The sequence below is a fragment of the Spermophilus citellus genome, assembly GCF_964194105.1.
Source record: "Spermophilus citellus genome assembly, chromosome: 2".
In the NCBI taxonomy this organism is placed as follows: domain Eukaryota; kingdom Metazoa; phylum Chordata; class Mammalia; order Rodentia; family Sciuridae; genus Spermophilus; species Spermophilus citellus.
In genome coordinates, this window is record NC_138183.1 from 156,113,737 (window position 1) to 156,136,197 (window position 22,461).

The 22,461-nt window shown below is 47.8% G+C and overlaps 1 protein-coding gene across 4 annotated transcripts in view; it reads right to left on the minus strand.

Annotated features, from left to right (window-relative positions):
* ZBTB16 (zinc finger and BTB domain containing 16) overlaps window positions 1–6,926 on the minus strand; it is a 178,924-nt gene extending 171,998 nt beyond the window's left edge. Inside the window, exons 1-2 of one of the 4 annotated variants that reach the window (XM_081265842.1) lie at window positions 6,599–6,926; window positions 2,177–3,534 (exon numbers count right to left, since the gene is read on the minus strand). In XM_081265842.1, the coding sequence (XP_081121968.1) occupies window positions 2,177–3,444 (1,268 nt within the window). In that variant the 5' untranslated portion in view covers window positions 3,445–3,534; window positions 6,599–6,926. Of the gene's footprint in view, window positions 1–2,176; window positions 3,535–5,148; window positions 5,359–6,247; window positions 6,505–6,598 lie in introns of those variants that run through there. The other 3 variants (XM_081265844.1, XM_081265843.1, XM_081265845.1) reach the window with 3 other exon arrangements.
* Between the last annotated feature and the right edge of the window lie 15,535 nt (window positions 6,927–22,461).

Genomic DNA, 22,461 nt, shown 5'->3' on the forward strand with positions numbered 1-22,461 from the left:
GTACTCCCAGTGGCTCAGGAAGCTGAGGCAGAAGGATTGTGAGTTCAAAGCCAGCCTTAGCAAAAACAAGGTGCTAAGCAACTCAATGAGACTCTGTTACTAAATAAAATACAAAGAAATAAGGCTGGGGATGTGGCTCAGTGGTCGAGTACCCCTGAGTTCAATCTCCAGTACCCAAAAATAAATAAATCAGATGGGAGACAGAGGGTCAGTTCTTCACCTTCATAGCAACTGTATGTCAGTTACAACTCTAGTGATTTCTAGGTTTTACTTCATTAATTCAGCACCAACTCTGAGGACCATCTGCATTTTAGAAAGTGAGTAAAGCAAAGTTCCGAAAATTTAAATAACTCTCACCACTAGACACAGAGGATTACACCACCCAGGCTCTTTGGAGATAACATGGCGGAGGGTCCCACTGAAGGGGAACCTGCAACTTGCACAGAGAGTGAATGATGTCCTCTATGGCCTTCTTGGGTAGAAAAAAACAACCTGGACTTGATGAGAACCAGGAAAAAGTTACTTTCCACCATGCCCCATTTCTCATAGCACATAGCTGAAATAATTCACATCCGGAGATGATAGACCTATCTGGTCAAGTTTGGGGAGGGGGTTTCCTCTTTAGGAAAGTTTGAGCAAAAACAAATATGACCTCAGTCTATTTCTGAGAGGCATAAGCATCAAGAAGACAGGCACACATTCGTGGCAGTTATTTTTCGCACCCACCGGAAAAATATCGGCTACTTTTAGCTCAGTGACAACTTTCCACAAGGTAAGTCTCAGAGCTGCCAATCAGGCATCATGGGAGCGTGCTGCGGCTAAGGGTGATTAGATCGCTTCCAGATGCCTCCATCCACCCCCTCACATCCCCCACACCTAAACCAGCACACAGATATGGGGGTGAGGGAGAGTGGGGGCCAAAGCAGAAAACCCACCCAAGATCACCCAACAGCAGGCCAAAGGGAAACGTTATCACTGACAGCTGGATGTGTGGACACCATTCATCAGGCTCAGAGACAAGAAGGCAAAATGACAGGCCTACATTTTATGACAGAAACAGGAAAAAAACAAACCTGCTACTTATTCCCTCTGTCATTTACTCCACTTCCGAAGAGCAATTGTCAGGACCCTCCGTTCTGTAGCCTTGGTCCTCTTCCAGCCCAGACGACTCCAAAAGGCAGCAAAGTAGGAGGAGATTAAAACCTGAATTTGAATCCAGCTCTGCCTCTTACTAGCTACGTGACCCTGGAAAAGGGACTTTTTTCCTGAGTCTTAGCAACTTCCTATGTAAAAAAAAAATTACCTACCTCAAGGGGCTATGTAACAAAAATGAAATTTCAGGTAAAGGAAGTGACACTGAACAAGCAAGTCATGAACTCGAAGAAAGGTTATTTCACAGAGAAGCAAAGGGCAGCCAGAGGAAGCCCATAATAGATCAGAGTAGCATTTAGTTCAATGTGAGCAAGGGTGAGACCACAGGCTGCAAGACCAAGACTCTTATTCCCATCCTTTCCCCCTGAATGTGTTCACAAGAACAGAGAATAAGCTAGGGATGGGAGTATCCAGGGGACTGTTTACCAGGAAGGCCATTTAGAACCCGAGACTGTTCCTATTGCCAGATTTGGGTCATGAGAGACCCTCAGAAACCCACTTCTTCCTCTCTTTCCTTCCACTTTATCAGTTACTCCAGGGAAATAAGTATAGGCCAAGCAGCAGAAAGATGAAACAGGAACCCCAAAGCAAAAAGAGGGAAGAGTCTGGAAAAAAACCATTTTCCCTCACCACCATCTGAAATATCCGCCCCCCCCCCCCAGGACACTGAAGGAGGTATTCTTTGGCAAGGAAGAGAGGGGAACCGGGCTGGGGATGTGGCTCAAGCGGTAGCGCGCTCGCCTGGCATGCGTGCGGCCCGGGTTCGATCCTCAGCACCACATACCAACAAAGATGTTGTGTCCGCCGAGAACTAAAAAATAAATATTAAAAATTCTCTCTCTCTCTCTCTCTCTCTCTCTCTCTCTCTCTCTCTCTCTCTCTCCCCCCCCCCTCTCTCACTCTCTCTTTAAAAAAAAAAAAGAGGGGGGAACCAGTCCCCCAGGCTTGGGAACAGCCAGGATATGGAGGGAGGGTGTCAGGGCTGGAAGTCCAGCTGCAGGTGCAGGACAGGGGCAGGGCCTACCTGTGCTGCTCCACAGCTTCGTTGTCAGGAAGCTCTACCCCACACACGCTGCACTGCTCCCCGAGGGGCCGGCTCTCTGACTTCATGCCCACAGCCAGCTCACCCAGCTTGCTGAACAGCTCCCTCTGGATGAAGCCCTGGGGCAGTAGGCCCCCATAGGTGCTGAAGTCCATGGAGACGGCCAGGGCAGGCTGCACGTGGAGGCCAGAGGTCACCGAAGACGGCATGCTCAACACGGCATCAGCCTTGTGGTTGGGCAACACAGAGTAGATGCCCAGGTGTTTCTCTGCAGCAGGTGCTGGGGGTTCCTGTCGTCCAGGGGGGACCTGACCAGCCTCAGCGGGAGGTGGCAGCTGCTCAGCACTCTCCTCTCGCCCATAGTGCAGTTCCCTAGCACTGGTAATGACACTGCTTCTAGTGGGTGTCCCGGGCCCCTCTTTGCCTCTTTCTTCAACTTTGTCCCCCATCCCTCCTGAGATGCTGGACTCAGCTGCCCCAGGGCTTTCCTGGCCAGGTACCTCATCCACCTGCATCATCTCTGTCTTTACTTCAGCCACCCCAGGGTGCCGCCCGCCCCCAGCCAGCATCGATTCCTCAGGCCCTGCAGGTTGCTGAAGAGTCCCCTGCAGGAGAGACTGTCCTATGGTCATCAAACTATCCACTGCAGCTTTGGTGGGACTCATAGCTGAAAGACCAAATGAGGTGGAGACCGAAGGGCTCTGGTCCACCATGGGCCCAGGGAGGCTCTGTCCAGCCACACTGGCATACCCACTCTCCTCGCTGGAATGCTTCGAGATGAAGATGTTCTTGAGGTACCGAGCCTTGCGGTCCTCTTCTTCCTCGGCCCCGCCGTCAGCCATGGTGGCCTCTGTGTCATTGTCATCTGAGGCCTGGATGGTCTCCAGGATCTTCAGGCACTGCTCCTCCAGGTATTCGATCTCCAGGATCTCAGCTGCATACAACAGATCATCCAGGTCCTCTGCCTTGGCCTGCAGCGTGGCCGTGTACGCATACTCCAGAATCTGCTGGAAGGTCTTTGGGGAGAGGAAATCCAGAGTATAGTGCTGGCTGTTGCGGTGGAAGAGGATCTCAAACATCTTGCTGGTGCAAGCCAGCACTGTCCGGTGGGCATGGAACTCCTGGCTGTCCACCATGATGACCACATCGCACAAAGTCCCAGCCAGTCGCATCTGGTTGGCCTTGCATAGCAGCCCCGTGGGGTGGCTGGGGTTCTGCAGCTGGATCATGCCCATCTTTGTCAGATCCATGGTGCTCCCCTCGGTTCAGGCATGAGGCTCTCTTTCCTTCTGTGCTCTGCGTGGTGGGGCAGGATGGGCTTCCTGGGCCAATGGAGAGGGCTGGAGAACAAGAGACAAAAGAGATGAGAGATGAGAGAATCAACAGCTGATTTGTAAGTGTCCCTAAGAGTAAGAACTCAAACACTACAGTTTTGAGTGTTTAAATCTTAGAGATTTAATGGAAGGAGCTTCCTAGAAATATACAAATCTGCCTTGAAATCTCAGAGATGATGAGAGTAAAGAGAAGGTTCTGCCACAACATACGCCTAATTTGCTGCTCCATGACATCATTAGGTGAAATAAAATGAAAATGATAGTAAGTCCTGAGCATTCTTCAAGTCTAAGAGTAGGAATTTCCCATGCAAAGCCAACATTCATAAGGAGATGCCCAAGCAAGCACCTGTTTAAAATTAACAAGACTTTAATCCCTTCCTTTAGTCAACTTAAAAACACAACTTCACTCTCAACCCCCTGTACAGCAAAGTTTACCATCAAAACAAAGTTTTTCAAACTTCATCTCACTGAAAATTCAAATCCAGGTGGAGCCAGCAGACTGCAAATTGTGGCCCACAGAAATCTATGGGCAATGAGCTCTCCTCCCCAGGCCTATTCTCTCTCCATCAGTCAGGGCCTTCCTAAGCCCCTGTCCTTCCACTCTAATCAGGGGGGGCAAAGACTAACATGCCCTGACCCCTTCATTAGGCAGTAACAGGAGCATATATATGTTAATTAGGGCCATATATATATGTCATATATATATATATATATATAGTTAACGTATATTTATGTTAACATATATATAGTTTATATAATATATATATATATATATTTATTTATTTATTTAACATATATGTGTTAAATAGGGTCACTCCTATCCACAGATGCCTCAAAGCCATCATATATGTAATCCAAAATCTTGCATATGTGTCTGCAGCAGCCAGAGGGAGAGTGTTAATACACCTGCACACAGTTACATGAGATGCTGTACTTACTCTCCTGCCCCCAAGTGCCTGCTGGACAGAAAGATCTAAAATGTGAAGGAGGCGGGGTGATGAAGGCAATGTGAGATGGTAGGAAATATGCTCCCCTACAGTCAGGAATGCTAATGCTGAGCTGGGAATGAACTCTAGTGTGTCCCACAGACTCCCAGGAAGCGGAAAGTCCTGTGACCAGAAGCAACAATTGATGTGGACATGGTTCAGAGGGCACTGGAAGTGATACTGGCCAACAACATCTAGGTGCAAGTTACAACCAGTATTGGGAAGACGAGGCTGGGAAACAAAGATCTCTCCCAGAGCCTGTCCTGGATCATAAAAAAGGCTCCAGAACTCTGAACCCCCTCTAGGGTGTGATAAGCCACCCAGGCCAGGTCTCTCCTAGCATCTGCCTAGCTAAGGACAATATGGAAGTCACTGGCCTGGAAGTAGGGTGGACAGACCAAGTACTCTTCACACTGCTTGCCATCACACTAGAAAGAAGACCCATGAGTTCCGGAGCCGCAAAGTTCAACCAGAAAGGGTTAATCAGACGGCTGGTCCAGACCCTTGCTGCCCACCCCAGGGTTGGGACTGAGGCCATCAAGGGTGGGACACCATTCATCCATGCCTTGCCACTCTGCCTTCTAGCAGACATCAGAGAACTAGGGAGAAGCCAAAAGAATAGAGGGTTGGCTACCTGAATTCCTTCTTCAAAACGAACCTTTGAGGTCTGGAGGGAAATCAAGGTGCTACGGCAGCCGTCTCCCCAACCCGCCGCTCGGCGCCTTCGATCCGGCCAGCGCTGGGTGCAGCGTTCAGCCCGGCAGTGCGGGGGAGTGGGGGGAAGCCGGTGCTAACCCACTGGGGCCCTCAGGATCGATCGCACTTTCACACACCTCTAGTTCCCAGCGACCCCAATCGAGACTTTCAGACGACTTTGGCAAACTTGGGGAAGCAACTTTTCCCCAGGTCTCAGACGCCTGAAAGGGAACCGAACTAAGACCGAAGGAAATCGAAAGAAACTGGGCAAAAAGCGAGAGTCCAGGCGGGCTGGACGCTGCTGAGAGGGCGGCGAGGCGGAGGACGCGGCGCCGCGGCAAGGGGCAGCACAAAAGCCCTGAAGCGAGTTGTGGGGGGAAAAGTGAGAGGAGCAGCGGGCCCTCGCTCTCCCATCCAGGACCATGACCCCCGGGAAGCGAACAGCAGGGTCCCCGGCCTCTGGCGGCCGTGTCAGCTGCCGGCGCGCGAGGCCGAGGAGCTGAGTACAGGGGAGCAAGCGAGCAAGTCGGTGCGGAGCGCATCTGTGCGTTTCAGCGAGTCCGCAGCCAGGCAGGATGGTGCGCATTTCAAACGCGTGCGGGAGTGTGCAAGGGGCTGTGCGAGCGAGCCTCAGGCGCGCCAGGGTGGGAAAGGCATCCCGGAACGCATCAGGTGCAGAGCCCCGGCACCCACAGTGCGCTGCCGGGAGCGCACGGCGAGCTCCGGCGCTACGGCTAGTCCCTCCGAGAGCCGAGGAGGGCCCGCAGCACTGGAGAGTCTATGGAGCTTTCCCCCCACACCCCCTGCAAAAGGGGATCAAGTCCAATTAAGAAAAAAGAGCCCACCACGTTTTTGGTTTTTTCCAAAGAGAAAGAAAACCCAGGCGAGTCCTGGTCCTGCTCCCCTCCGCCTCCAAATCCACTCGTCAGCTCCTCTGATTCTAGCTTCTCAGCCGGCCAGCGAATAAACACACAAATAAATAAACCACAATCCTATCTCACGCCTGTGCACCGGTCCGCATACATATGAGCACCCACCAGCTCTTGGTTCCTCGGTCGGCCCTTGGCTGTACAAAGCCTTCCTATCCCCGACTCTGCGCTCACACCCTCAGCTCCAGCAGACCACTCTGCCCCCAACCTCTCACCCGAACTGTGCCCTGGAGAGGAAGGGTTGGGGAGGCAGCTGCTCTCAAGCTGACAGCCGGGGCTCCCCCTTCTAGCTGACCCCAACAGGCGGCGGCGACGGCTGCAGCAGCAAGAAGGAAACACGCACAAGCCCAGCAGCCGAGTGGCCGAAGCGAGCGCGCCCCCCCAGACCTCTCCAGCCCCAGGGCGTCCGGACGCGAGGTGCTTGCTGGGCGGTGCGCCCCTCCCCGGCCCCCCACTCACCGTTGCCGAGCCGGGTGCTGTGGGATGGGTGTGCGAGCCTGCTGGGGGGTGTGTGCTTATGTCGGGGAGGGGTGTTGCTGGAGAACTGTTGCTTTCGGTATCACGGCGGCAGTGGCGGCGTCGCCCGGCAGTTCGCAGTACCCGCTCTCATCGCCCTCAACTCCTCTCTGCCGCGAGGTTAGCAAATCACCACCGGCTGCGGCGCCTCCGCCGCGTCCCACGTCAACGCTGAGCCCCCTCCTCTGCGAGGCCCCGGCGCCTCTCCATCTTTAGTGCTGGCGGCCGAGCCCGGCTCCCTGCCCACAGCTGCCCCCCTTCCCTCCCCCCTCCCGCTCTGTCCGCGGGCTCAGCCCGCCCACCCCACCCCACCCCCGTACTGGCCGAGCCCGTGCGCACTCCCCGCCCCACCCCTCCTTTCCCCTCCCTTCTCCGCGCTCAGCGCTCCAGGCTTCGCCTGACATCTAGCTGCTGCTGGGGCGCCAGCGGCCGCTCACCCGCCAAGCTGAGAGGACCGAGACGCTAGTGGAGAGGACTGTCAGGGACTCGGAACCCTTAATATGATCCTAGGGATGAGAGGCGAAGAGCAGCCCCCACCTTCTAAACCTTCTCCGCAGGTTTTTCATTTCTACTGCACATGGGTTTAGTTTTCCTCCCTCCATTGCTCAAGCGCACAGTTTAGTCCCGGGTTCCAATGTTCACCCCAATTCAGTAAGTGTCATCTCGCCTTTCACTTTTCCTCGGGGCTCTGGAATGCATCCCCAATACCCTCGATATCGGCTTTAAAATATCGCTTTCGCAGCCCAAGCCCAGGCCTCTTCTGCTTTCCGGCTACTGCCCGCCTGCAGTGTCCAGATTTCGGATTTCAAGAAGTCTAGAGTTTGCTAGCTCTGTTGAACCAGTTACCAAAGGGTCGGCGGAGATCTAGGGTCGAGGGGGAGGCACGCCGTTTTAGTTATCTCGTGGCTACAGCGGAGATCAAGGCCTGAAAGAAACTTCTCTCATGCCCAGTCTTGAGCATTCCTTTGGCTTAGCCCCCCCCCCCCCCAACACACACACACACCGCGGTCCTCTCCCTGAAACTTGGATGGAAACGGGTTCTGACTACCTGCCTCCTGCTTAGCCCAGGGTCTTCTGGGGGCGAGTGGAAGCTTGGGAAAGCCCTGGGCCGCTCAAAAGTGAGTTCTTTTCTCAGCTGGTCGCCTCACTTCAGAGGATGGCATTAAGAACACTAACTCCAAGATAGAGCAACCAAGGAACAATTGCCCTTCTGCAGTCCTTGGAAAGCGCCCTTCTCCCCTTTTCCCTGGAGCTGGATTAAGGTAGAGGACAAGAAGTGGAATGCACTCTTCCCAGCATTGGCCTCAAACTAGGTCTCCAGCATTGTGAGGTGGGGTGCAGTGGAGAGCCATCCAAGGCTCTCAGAATGGTCAACCTCTGAGGGGCTGGGGTTTTAGCAACTTAGGGCTTCAGCGTCCTGAGTCTGCATGTAGTTTCCTTGAATGGCAAATGGACCAATGGTTTTCCTCAGGACCCACATGGAATCACATCTTGATATATGAGTCCTGCCCTGCTCCAGATCGGAAGCCAAGCCACAAGAACTGTAGGGTCAGGAAGGGAATACAGGTGAAAAGCTGAGAAAGTCTAGGCAGCAGAGTTTGCATATGGGAACTGATACAAGTTCACAAGAACTTTAGTGGGGTAATCCCAAGGACAGGGCATTCCATCCCAGCAAGGGACACTCCAGTCTCCTACTTTCTGGAACAAGGCTCAGACCAGCAGAAGTTGGGAGCCAGAAGCCAGGCAAAGGCCAACACTTTGATATGGAAGGAGTCAACTTAACCTGACAGTAGTGTATAGGACAACATAGAACCATGGGGCAGGGGGAGTCCCCTCCCAGAGTACTCACTTGGTGAACAGTAAAGAACAATCCCTTTTTAGAGGCAACCTGTTTTTCCAGCCAAGTTCTATAGCCTGTAAGAGGAAATAGATTTCAAGAAAGACAAGAAAGGACTGGTCTGTAAGGAGCACAAGAGTGGTTGGATATGAGGAAAGAAGAGTGGAATAGAGGCTCCCCGTGCCTCCTGTGAAATAGAGGAATCATTAAACTTGTTGAGCTTCTGCCTAGATGGTGCTGGCTAGAAGCTGCTGTCTAGCTGTCCACGTCCACCAGCACAGTAGCAGAAGAAGCACACAATTAACCCCTGATCCTAATCTCCTATTAATCCTCAAATCAGAGAAAGAGAGAATCTCTGAAAACAATGGAAGAGAAAGAACAATCCCTCCACGGCCCTGGCGTCCCCCATCCCCATGCCATATTCACTCTATGTGAAAATCTCCCTTGCTTCATAAACTCTGCCCATTAAAAAGCCCAGCCCTTGTTAGTAAGTGTTAAAGAGAGATTAATGCCTGAATTTAAGAGGTGGAGAAGGTAACAAAAAGGGAGAAGGCAGGCGAGGCTGTGGGCTGAGTGCCAGCATTGGGCTCTGAGCATTTCCACTTAGCGCTGAAGGCTGGCTGCACAGCAGTTTGATAAGGTTTATTGGGCCCAGATAAAGCAGCAGCAGCTCCCCCACCAAAACTGGCACCATTTATAGCCAGAGCTATGTCCTTGGGTCCTGAGAAGGCTGATGAGAATCCCCAGTTCAGAGATTTCATATGGCTGCACCTAAAACAAGCAGGATGGAAAATGACAAGAAGGAATATTCATTCATATTCATTCTCTCTCTCTCTCTCTCTCTCTCTCTCTCTCTCTCTCCCCCCCTCTCCCCCCCCCCGAGTTTATTTTATTTCGAAGGGTATTTGAAGGCTATGGTAGGGGAAACTGGACATCAGATCTTCTAAAAATAAGAGACTGATCTTAGAGGGAGGTCTGCTAGAGTCAGGGGAATAGATGAACTGACCCTTGGATGGAATTCCATTGCTAAATCTTCTTTTTCCCTCATTTCCTACTTTACCCATATACCTCTGGCCATGCCTAGGAAAACCATGGCTTTCAGAGTTCAGTTAGAGGAAGAAGAGAGTGGTATATCAGGGACTAAGGATCATACAGGAAGGAGACAGTGGGAATAATAACTCACTCTGAGCATTACTTGGGAATCTTAACATATTATCTATGTTGTTTTATTCAGTCCTCATAACCCTATGGATGCAGGTGCTATTATTTTCCCCTTTTGTGCAGACAAGAAAGCTGAGGCTCAGAGAGGTTAAGTGTGTCACTCAAGACTGTAGATCTATTAAACATCAGAGGTGATTCTATAAATCAGGCCATTCTGGCTGCACAGCTCAAGCTTTTACCTTGTAGATTGTACAGCTACCAATGAGATACATCAAGAAAACAAAGCTTGTAATTCCCCAATCTCCTCTTACTCCATTGAGTCCAGTTCTATGCAGGAGCTTCCAAGCTGAGAACCAAAGGGTTCTGATTAGCCACTAGTTAAGCAGATCCTTCAGGATCTCTACACTTTCCCCCTTTCTCAGAATCTCAGGCAGAAGTTGGGAGGGAATTTTGAATCAAAGTAAAACACCAACTAAACAAATACTCAGAAAGAAGGTAAGAGAGGTGTCCTGAGTATTCTGATTGAGTGTGAGTGGGAAGTTGCAACTCTTTTGTGCCAACTCATCATCTGAAAGATATTTTTTAAATTTAAAAGAAAATTTTCCTATTGTGATATATATATATGCATACACACACACACGTGTGTGTGTGTGTGTGTGTGTGTGTGTGTATTTCATCTTTTAGGGAGAAGCTACTTTGCATTTCTCTAAAACCTTGTGGTGAGTGGGGAATGAAGCACAGCCAGGGAAGGGTGTAAGCAGTGAAACCCTGAGAGGAAAATAGTGGTCTCCTCTGTCACTGAGATCTTCAGGTGCCATTAGGAATGTCCGCTTTATTCCCAGATCTTTACCCAGGGGACTCTTAGGGAAAGACAAAGCCAGCCTGTGGTATCCTTTTCTAGAGGCTAAGCTTCTTACAATTCTTCAGAGCACCATCGTGGACATCCACTATGTGGATACCAAGAGATGTCAAAAATTAGGCAGTGTAGGGCTGGGGTTGTTGCTCAGTGGTAGAGCGCTTGCCTAGCATGAATGAGGCTCTGGGTTCGATCCTCAGCACCACATAAAAATAAATAAATAAAATAAAGGTATTGCGCCCAATTATAACTAAAATAAAACATAAAAAAATGAGCAGTGTAGAGTCTGTGTTGATACTTTTCTTTAGTTTTTGAGTTTGTCTTTTTAAAAATGTGATTCTTTCACATCTCTTTATTAAATGCCTCCTCCAAAAAGCAGAGGGAAAAACAATCAGGTGATGTACATGTTCTGGTTAGTTAAATGTGTAGAAAACTAAACCAGAAGATGACTTCTTAGATGAGTAATTTCCATCATCACTCTTTCTTCCCATGGAGACCTGGTCAGTGGTGTCCACAAGGGATTCCCTTCCACATGCCAAGTATGCCCTTCCTCTCATCTGCAAGGCAGAAAGTGACTTTTCAAAGAGGGACAAAGGAGGGATTACTTTTTTTTTAACCCTGGAGGTCTTGGGTCACTGTGACCCCAAGATCTTTGTGACTGGGAATGAGAAAGCTCTTTCTTCTCTCTTTCTCTCTCCCCAGCATATTGCAAATGGTGTTGGGACCTAATGCTGTCAACTCAAATAGCAAATCTGAGTTGTTATTAGTGCAAAGATGCCCTGAGGGGGTAGGCAGTGTGGATGAGATCTGCAACCAATGTTATGGGAAAGTGTGTTTATAATTATAATGGGATTTAATGTACACTGGGACCAGATGATGGCAGCCATTTAAAAAAGAGATGCTTAATAAGAGAGGTCCCTTAATGACAGGCAGGAGGGCTCAGGTTATTATAGAAAAGCACAGTGTTTCATTTGGTGTCACAAACCATGTGCCAGGTTTTACGGGGTTCCTAACAAAGCTTTGGGGCAAGACATGGCATCCGCCGCTTCAAGCCATTGGGCACATTGTTTTATTGTTGTTTTAGAGAGGGGCATATGCAGTCAGAGAAGGCATTTTCTCCCTTTCAGATACATGTGCCCACACAGGCCCTGGGCCAATACTGAGTGTTTGGGGGTGTTTCTGGAAATCTGCTTTGTTCTGAAAAACATCTCAATTTCAAAACTAAAATTTTGTAGCTATCGAGGGGTGCATTTTCCATATAGTGTGCATGAAATGAAGCGGCATGACTCCCATTATAGGCAATGGGAATCCCACAGCTAAATCCCCAGGCACCATGCCGAAAATTAACCCCCAAGTCTTCATGGGAAAACAGGGGTTTTTTAAACACTCTGCTGTTTCTTTGTTGGGGAGGCAAGAAGAGGGGAGGGATGTAACATTTTCTTATGGTGTTTAATTGTTAATAACTAACTGTTTAAGTTTTGAGTTGTTTGACCTATGAATTTCAACCCAAGGCAGCTGTTTTACACAGGAGTGCTGGTTATGGACAGAGTGTGGAAGGGCATGTGGAGGAAAGGTCACACTCCTTGGGGTGCCTCCAGGGATGCCACAGTTCAGAAATATAACTCCATGTCCTCTGCCCTCTGCCAGGTTGTATTATTTTATACATTTCTCCCCTGATGTGAAAGAAGTATATGAAAACCATTTTATTCATCTAATACAGGACTCACCCATGGATATTATGTTGTTTGTTCACCAAACATGATTTGGCCAGCTGAGGAACCCTATAACAGAGTACAGTCATGCAACACACCACAATGTTTCAGATAACGACAGACCACACGTGTGGCAGTGGTCTCATAAGATGATTTACAGGAGATTGTATTGCCTACTGACATTGTAGCTGTCTTAGTTTGTGTGAGGACACTCTGACATTTGTACAACAAAACCGCCTAATAGATGCATTATTAACGTATCCCCATCATTAGGCAGTGCATATTTATTTCATTTATCCAGAAAAGTCAAAGAATAAAATGAGTGAAAGCTGATAGTTGTGGGGGGGTGTGCACTCCTGTAATCCCAGCTACTTGGGAGGTTGAGGCAGGAGAGGAGGTTGAGGCAGGGATTGCAAGTTCAAGGTCAGCCTCAGCAACTTAGTGAGACCCTGTATCAAAATAAAAAATAAAAAGGGATAGGGATGTAGCTCAGTGGTAAAGCACCCTGGGTTCAATCCTCAATACCAAAAGAAAAAAAAGTGTGGGGGGGGGGGGCTGAGGGGGTCACAGTAAGAGAAAACTCAACTTCCAGTCACACATTCTGAGAGGCTTTAGAAGTTACTCTTCCAAATAGAAATGATATGTCAGGGGTACACAAGCCACAACATGAAACTATTTTACTCAATGACAGGTAATTTAAGCCAATTATATTAAAATTATGATAGCAAAACAAGCGCTAATATCCTGTGGAGTGGAATTCAAAATTTGCATGAATTTTTAAGATAACATGAAAGACTGTCTTGGGCTGGAGAAAAGCTCACTGTTTTCCCCTCAGGGCTGAGTGGGTGGGAGTCTGGAGGATACCCCACCAGTGAAGGCTGTCACGGGCTCTGAGCCAGACACTTGGATTTGGCCTCTGTTACCAGGCCAGACTCATTTGTCTCCTTTGGAAGCCATTGCTAGCTCTTTGATGTAATCTTCTCCACTCCACCCTCCAGTAGGAATTAATTTCTCCCTCTCTCATAAGTCCTCTCACTCTTTGAACATTTATCGTAGTATTTACCACCATCTGCCTTGTATCCAACTGAGTTAGGTACATTCTGACCACCTTCTCCATTGTGAGTTTCTGGAAGGCCATGCCTCAGTTCTGTTCAATTTAGTATTCCCACTCCCAGCCCCCAGAGCGTAGCACACTGTCAAGCAGGGCAAATGTAACTGTGGAAGAACTAAATGAATGTATGCATAAATGAATGAATGAATGAATGAACACAGATACTGAGTGTATTAGGAATTTTGTGAAGGGACATTCTATATTCAAACGTTTAGGACAGCATTCTTTTTAGCTATAAGATTTTCACCAACCTTTGAAAGATCAATGGGGTATAGACAAGGGTTGATGATATCTGTTGAATGTAATTATATATAGCCTGTTGAGGGTACAACTGGTTCTGTTTCAGTTTATGTCTTACCTGCTGGCCTACAACCAAGGTTCTTCTCAGTATCCTAGGAGCTTTAATAAATGTATTAATGCATTGAATTAAAATGAAATGGATTGATCTGAATCACATTGCTCATCACTCCCACTACAGCCTACTCATTCCAATCCCAAAAGGCTCTGTGTTCACCAGTTTGGGACTGAGAGGAGAGGATCTGATTTTTGTCTAGTACCAACGGTGGGGGTAGGTCTGCTGCCTGAACCGAGCACAGGCTTAGGAGATAGGTGTTGACACTGACACATTCGCTCTCGCTACTACCAGGATGACAGAGAATGGCTTAGTTGTTGTCCAAACTTCTTCCTGAGCTTACCCAGACCATATTTCCTAACAGTGCAGTTAGTTGCAGGCCGTGTGATTGAGTTCTACCCAGGAGACTGTGAGCAGAAGTCCTTTGTGCCACATCCAGGACTAGCCCATAAAAACTCTCACATGGTATCTTCCATCCCTTTTCCCTGTGACTTGATCCCTTGGGCACAGTTATTTTAGAAGCTGAGTGGTGACAATAGCAGAGTCAAGATGGGAGGAGCCTAGATCTCAGGGCTCTCATTTAGCTGTATGGACCTGTCTTCAGTACTGGGTCCACCAATGTAGGCCCAGAGTAAACTCAGGAAAATTGGAGTCTGAGTTGCAAAGTCTTCATCTGTAAACTGTAGATAATAATGGTACCCATCTCACTAAAGTCCCTGGGAGAATACACAAAGGGTGCTTGGCCCACAGTGAAAGATCTGAAAACTGGTACAAGCCTAGAGTCCCAGCACTTGGGAAGTTGAGGCAGGAGGATAATGTGAGCCCAGGAGCTCAAGACCCTCTTGGGCAACAAAGTATGACCCTGTTTCAAAAACAAACAAAAAAAGATCTGAAAACATTAAATATTATTAGCAATGACGTCAGGTAATTGTTCTTTTCACTCTCCTCCTACCACAGGCCTTATTATAAGGATGAGATCTTATGATAGATCGATTTTAAATCTCTTTTAAAGAGTGAAATGTGACCTGGGATTCCTAGCTTCTACTTGTAGCTGTGTAGAACACGGCTGCTTGTGGCCCTGTTCTCCCAGCCTGGTTCTGTTTATTCAGTTGAAGCAAGCAGGCAAATAGAGAGGGAGGCTGGGTGGGCAGGGGGTGGTGTTAATTTTCACCTCATAGCATGACGTGTTTATTAGTGTGTACCTACGTTCAGCGCAGCAGCCTGGTTTCCTTGAGTTAAATAGCAGTCATGCCCAACTGGCTCTCCATGTACCATTACTCCAAGTGATTGAGCCAATTTCTCCCTCTGCCTTGAGTTTAAGTTGTAAACCTCTCAGCCAGACAGGGAGGCAATGATGGGCTGCCTGTTGTGATTATTATTAACCTTTAGCATTACACTCACAGGACCAGGGGGTCTGCAGAGAAGCGGCCAGCTCCCACGGGCCCACCTCAGCCCACTTGCAACTCTTCTTGACAGGACAGGCGAGGGTGGGAGAGTTCACTCTGGCCTTGTAAAGAGGCTCCAGCCGGCCAGTCTGCACTGAGAGATCCCTGGTGCTGGGTGAACGGAGAAATGTCTAGGGTCCTCTGTTCCAGTCGGCAGGGGATGAGGAGGAGCATCACAGGAGAGAGAAAAAAAAAGCACTTGTGTGGGCACCTTGATATTCATAAGTTATTTGCCAGTCATAATTTCTTCTCTTTGTCATCTGTTTATTAACCAGATGGGAAATTATCCAGCTGAAACTTGCAGGAACATCATAAAGGATATGGAGGAAAAAGTCCAAGGACCATTTTCCCTAAGCTTTTATCATTTAAAATCCCAGACATCGGCCAGAGTGAAGGAACAAAAAAAAAAAACCTCGTACCTGACTGGGACCTGACCCCCCCCCCACTCTAATGGGTCAGTTAACCCCAATACCATGAAGTCCAGGAATTACCCTCCTGTCCCACCCTACATAACCCAGACCCTTGCTTCAGCCTGCCACCATTTCCTGCCCCCAAAATAAGCCACGCCAGGGATTCCACCAATCGACTCCACTGCTGAATCCTGAATAAAGAAAAGCTTGCTGATCAGAAAGGTTTGCTCCCCATCTCCCTCCTTTGCCATCATGTGTGCGTCATTCGTGCTAACACATCAACCTCCCCCTAGGTGTTAGCTAGTTCACCAGCATCGTTATTTGCTAACCAGGAGTCACCACAGGTTGCAAGGGCAGGAGAAAGTGTTAAGTAAGCCCTCTATCCACCCCAGATCCACAGCTCTCATTGCTTCCCCTCTTCCAGCCTAGATTTTTTTTTTCTTTTCCTTAAAGGAATCAACCTTCTTCCTTGTGGATTAATCACGAATTGGCAGGGATGGCAGTTTCCTGAATGTGGGCAGCTTATTTTGCTTTTCTGAACATTTTGGTCTCTGAAAAATCTCAGAAGAAAAGAGGCTAACCCCCCCCCCCCCCACACACACACACACACACACTCAGTTCTGGAGCATTTGTGTCACTTCTCTGTTAAATATTCAAGTGTACCTTTGGCCTGGAGCTGGGTGAAGTCTGTAAAAGAGTACTTCTGCCCTCAGAAAGCTTACAGTCCAATAAACAAGGCTGGAGTCGGGAAGGGCAGATGGGGGCGGGGGCTTGTGTTATTGCAACTTCCTTTCCCATAATAGCAGTGAGTATGGGAGGGACAAGGCACCTGGAAGACAAGACACACAGAGAGATACTGTGTAACCCAGGGAGCCCACATCTGGCCTTAGCACCTCCTGTGATCTTGCTAAAACTTCTTCTCAGTCTCTTGGAGAGGGCCCTGCCAACAGGATGATAAACTGTAGTTTATGTAGAGTAGATATTGACTTGATATGGACTTGCATATTAAACAAATGTAATCCAGGCCTCCAGTTTCTTTTCACCATAACAATTATGGAACTCTGCCCATGAGGTGATAACCACGGCTCACCCTGAGGATTGACTGGGCACCAGGCACTGGTCCTGGACACTCACCATCTCCTTTACTCCTCCAGAGAATCCCATGAGCTGCTACTCTTGTTATTCCCATTTTACAGCTAAAGAAACTGAAACAGAATGCAACTTCCTGAGGCCACACAGCTAATTGGCAGCCTGCTTCCAGAGATGCCACTCTTGGGACCATTTGTCATTGTTCTGCTTTGGATTAATTTCCACTCCCTGTGGCAGAGGTGTTTGGTCCTTCACCACTGGAAGGGAAGGAGGTGGGATAAAGTCAATTTACAAACCACTGAGCTTTTTTGATGTAACTGCCAGGCCATTAGACGCAGGTGGGGGGAATGTTCCTTTGGGACTGGATACTTGGACACTTGCCAGCTTTCTGGGAGCGGGATTGCAGGTCTGTAACAGGCTTTCAGTAAGACCCGAAGACCTGAGTTTCTTCACAATTCCCTACAAACCAAGAGGAAAAAGTTATTTCCCAGCCTATAACCCATTGAGGAAAAGTTGGACAGTAGATTTACCAAGAAGCAGCCTTTAAAGTGACAGAACCTGGGGATATCCATGGTGGCAGTGTAACACTGCAGTAATCAGGACAGGTGAGTCCAGGTCCCAGAAGAAAGCAGTTAAAGGGACCCTGAACAGGTTGGGCATAAGGAAACCATACATTTTGATCTCCTTTTGTATCCTCTTTGTGTCCTCTAGGTTGATAGAAGGACACGAGACAGCAGGGTTATATGAAAAGTGGGTAAGCTGAAAAAGTTCTTTCATCTATTTGTACATGAGAACCCACCTGGTTCTCGTGCCCAACTCCTATACATTAGGTGCAGCTTGGTGGCAAGGGAGTCAAGTTTGTCATAAGCCCACAGGAGCTTGCCCTCTTCAAAATTCCTGACAGACTTTCAAAACCAAAAGGGACTTACAGCTGTCCAATTCCACAAGATGAAGTAGAGCTAAGAGGTGGTACAATGTCTCCAAAGCCATATGGTTAATCAGAGCCAGGACTTAGGACCAGAGCTGTTTTGGGGCCATCATGAGAATGTCATTGAAACCATTCAGACATTCTTAGAGATCTTTTGGAGGTAGTTTGAAAGCATTTAGCATTAACTTTTTGAAAGTCTTTGGTCATTGGCTGAGCTTGGTGGTATATACCTATAATCCTAGCAACTCGAGGGTGAGGCTAGAGGTTTGCAAGTTCAAGGCAAGCAACTTCATGAGGCCCTAAGCAACTTAGTGAGATAAATAAAAAAAAAAAAAAATCAAAGCCTGGGAAGGAATGTGGCTCAGTGGTTAAGTGCCCCTGGGTTCAATCCGAGGGTACCAAAAATAAATAAATAAAGCCTTTGGTCATGGCATATCTTGCTCATAGAGGGTAGATAGGATTTTCAAAACTAGATCAGAGGGTAATGAAACTGGGTAATAAAATTTGAGGTCACAAACAAGTGGAATTGGAGAATAGCATGTATGAGATTCTCCTTGGCCTATAACCTGGCAATAATAGCAACAGAGTTGTAGGAAGTATATCATCTTTTTCAGTTTGACTAGTTAGAAGCGTGTACTTTGGAAAAAAAATATGTTATCTCCATATTTATGTGTACATATGTGTTTATGTATGCATGCATATACATATGGATATGTGATAAAGTGTGTACATAGATAACACACAACCTGACTCTCTAGTTTAAAACTGATCCTGTTACTTGACAGTCATGGTTCCTACGTGCACAATACATGCATTTATTTGGGGATTAGCAATGGCGACAGTCCCAAGGAGAAGCAGTGTGCTGTGCCAGAGCCGACTCTGAAATCATACCAATGTGAGTCTCAGACCCAGATCTGTCATTTAATAGCTATGTAAAAATTGGCAGTTTTCTTACTTAAGCTTCAGCTTCCTCACCTGTATAATGAACACACGTAAAGTCTCTGTAACCTCAAACAAGTTGGAGAACTTGACCAAGATCCCATGTTTGTAAGGGACAAAGCTGGAAGTAATCTGAGGCCTATCAAGTCCCAGAGTTGGTTCTATGGCCCAGGGCAGTGAGGGCAACTCCCCAAAAAGAAATTGCCACCACAGGGATTGGCCCAGTCTCTCTTTTGTAAAGCTATCACTTCTATCCTGCATGAAAAGAATAGGTTGAAATTTTATATAGGTGAATATCATATATGATTCTAGTGATTTGTTTTTTTTTTAATTCTCTCCCACTCCCTCACCCACAACTAAAAATAAAATGCCAAAAATATTACCTGGAAGAGAAATTTGGTGGAAAGCAGAGAAGACTATAAATTGACTATGGTCTACTGCAAGATGTGGATTTCTCTGGTTTATTGAAGCCCCATTCTGTAGAAGCTTTCAGTCACTGGAAGACATTTCTAGGGAAAGCATTCAAATAAACTATACCAATATTCAACCACATGGAAGCTCTTTTCAAAGAAAAAAATAGTTTTCCTTCTATTAAATGTACTGCCTGGTAAGTCTTTAGTAACAAGGGGAAGAAAATAATGATGGAGGAATGATAATTTTTTCTCCCCCATCATCTCTTTGGAATGTTTGCTTAATGATTTTCTATCAGGTATGGAGAGAGCATGGTGCAATGACATGAATGTTAGATTTTTATTCAGAAGACCTCTACTCAAGGGCAGCTCTGCCAAACACTTGCTGTGTAACCCTGGGAAAGTCATTTAACAACTCTGTATTTCAATTTCCTCCTCTGTGAAATGGGAGCTACTATATGGAAAAAGTCTTTGACCATTTTAAAGTACTTGCTCAGTTCTTTGAGAAGAACCCTAAGACCTGTCCCTAGTATACTTTCTGTCCTTGAGCAGGTTACTTCCCCTCCGGGGAGCCTCAGGTTGTAGATAACATGAAGATGTTGAATTAGTTTTACCCCTAAGCCTATGAAATTCCATAATACTCCATGAACTATGCCAGATACACTGAAATGAGGTCTGGCAACTTTAGATAGAGAGAGGGCCTGAAGGGTGTGATTAAGGGAAGAAGGGCTGTCTCCATCATGACTTTGATTTCCACGATGAGGTAACCCAGGTGCTGGGGGTCCTCTACCCACCAGAGCAAGTAGAAATGAAGAACAGAGTGAGAGCAAGCTGGGCTTCCATGAGGGCAAGGTGCTTCTGCCAATGATGGCTCTGTGGTTCTAGAAAGGAGAGGAAATATCAGTGGTGAAGCCGAGGCAGGGCAAAGGAAAGAACAGAGGTCAGGATATGGTGGTTGTAGTTACAGGAGAGTTTAGCTCTGACCAGAATAAGATGGCCTCAGTACAGAGGAGGGGATGGAGAATCAGATACATATTTAGATCTGTTAACTTTGCCTCCGGTCTAGAAACACATTCTTTCCTCCCATGTTCAGATATCATGTCCAAATACGACAAGCCTGACTCAAAGCAGGTAACATAACCGAAGGTTGCTGGTTCCCACCTGGGGTCCCTTGTGCTTGCTGCTCCCCCTGATTGTAAATCTCTCCCTCTAGCACACAAGACTGTGCTCTTCCTTCTACTGATCCTGGAGATCTCAACTAGAGCAGCACTTCCCCCCAGAGATCCTCCCTACACCTGCCCTATTTGGAGCCGCCTCCCCCAGCCCCTGCCCTTCCCAACCCCCCACCCCTGCCCTCTGCCCCTGCTCAATTGTTTTCCTAGTACTTACCACTTACTACTGGAAATCGATTCCCTTGTTTACCTGACTGCTTGTTTACTCCTTGCTAGCCTCCCTGGAGCCTCCTAGAGCTCCGCTCTAGTTAAAGTAAGCTTCATGAGGGCAGAGGGCTGGACTCAGTTTCACTTTGTGCATGTGGTGTATAGTAGGTGTATAATAAATATTTGTTCAAAGAAGGGAAGAACAAAGGAGCCGCTTGCTCCCCCCACCCCACCGCCCTTAAGACTTTTTTAAACAAACAGGCAGCATGTGCTTGAGCATGCAGGATTCAGGCCCAAGCAGTCAACAGCCAGGGAAGTGAGAGGAGTATGTCCTTCCGCAAGCTCTGAGGTAGTGATGGCATTTGCGTCCGCAGTTATTTTCACTAGTAACTGCTACCAAAAGAAACATCCTCAAGCATCATTATGTCCCTGTTCTAAGGGTGTGCCAGCCAAGAAGGCAAAAGGAGCGATAATGCCTGAAATTTATACATCACATTTACATAACAGTATCTCATTTTAACATTTTATAAATGAGGAGATCCAATCTCAGGAGGCTGTACAGCTTGACTGAGATTGTAAAGTATAGAGCGGGAACTTAGATGGGGGCTGCCTAGCCGCCAGCCAGCGCTCTTACCTTTGTGTTTAAACATTCTACAAATGCATACAGGCTTGCTGGATCCCCAGGCCTGCCCTTCCCCACAGAGAGGCCACAAATGGACCTGCAGATAAAAAAGGCAAAGACAGGCTTATTGGCAGGGCCAGGACGAGAGTGAAGCCATCGAGACTGGAAAGGTGCAGAATTGAAATAGGTGCCTGTCTCCACACTTGCATGATCCTAGGAGTGATGCCTCTTTAGATTTTGCACCATAAGAATCACAGTTCCCTCAACCAGTCCTGACCCTGCCCGTTGAAGCCTTTTACAAGTTTTCTGTGCTTTTCCTTCATGCCATCTGATACTTCTTTGTCTAGATATAGCATTAAAAATAACTTGAGGCAGAATTGACCTTGGGGGAGGATTTAGCCCGCCTTGCCAACTTGCTTCTAGCCACCTCTTGGCAAGTTCTCCAAATGGCCACTCCCCTACCAAAACCCTTCAGTGGGTCTTCTCGTGCCCTACATTCAGCTACTTAGCATGGCCGTTCTAACCTTTGCCAGTTGGCACCATTTTTCCTCACCAGTAAACCGCACCCCACTCCCCAGACACACCGTCACTGTCATGGGCTGTGCCTTCTACCTTTCTCTTTCTGTCTGGGACAAAATCGTTTCTCCTTCAAGGTCTAACTACAAGGTCGCCCGTGGCCAGCATACTGTCTTGTGGGTAAGAAAGTCTGAAGAACGCTTGGGTGGATAGATGAGAGAAGGAGAGACATTCCAAATGAGAAGCACGAAGATGCTGAGATTTTCTGCAGCCCCCTCGGATTCCAGATTTCCTTTGGCAGGTTGCCACCAAGAAGGCTCAGGAGGAGGTGAACGTGGTTGGGAGATATGAGGAAGGACAGATGTAAATCCTTGCATTCTCTCTAAGTGTTGAAATATGGATAAGTAGACAGCCTGACCAGAGCACAAGGTCCCCTGTCCTCACTAGACCTGGCAAGTTCACACACGGTGCCATGGAATTTCAAGAGGCCAAAGATGCCATATCTGGCTGAGGCTCTGGGGACCTGGCCCGACCCTCCTTTGGTTTTGTGTTCCCCAGGGTTGTCTCAAAGTTTGGAGCAAAATTGAAATAATTTAGCTCATCACTGGTGGCCAAAGGGACAGGCAGATCTAGGGTGTCAGTACTAGATATAGGGTTGGATCCTAACAGGCCAGCCAGCTAGCAGGGCCTCCCAGAATTCTAGCCCTCAGTCCCCTGCATACAAGATGGATGGGGAGTTGTCTCCAGCCCTGGGCCAGGAAGTGCTAACTTTACATTCCAGCTAAGTGCAAATCAGCCTTTGCACCAGCTCCTTTATATTTTCCTGTAACAATGTGTCCTAGTTGTTGGTCATGAAATGAAAACAGGTTCCTACATACCTGGGACCTCCCCATCCTATCAGGACTCATTTTTAGACTTTTCCTTTGGCATTTTTGCCAAGCTGCCAGGGTCAGGGCTAAGTAGCAGCTTTAATACAAAAGTCTTGCAGAGCCCAGCCTGGGGTGGCCCCTTCCTTCTTGTTTAAATTTCGGCCTCTTTG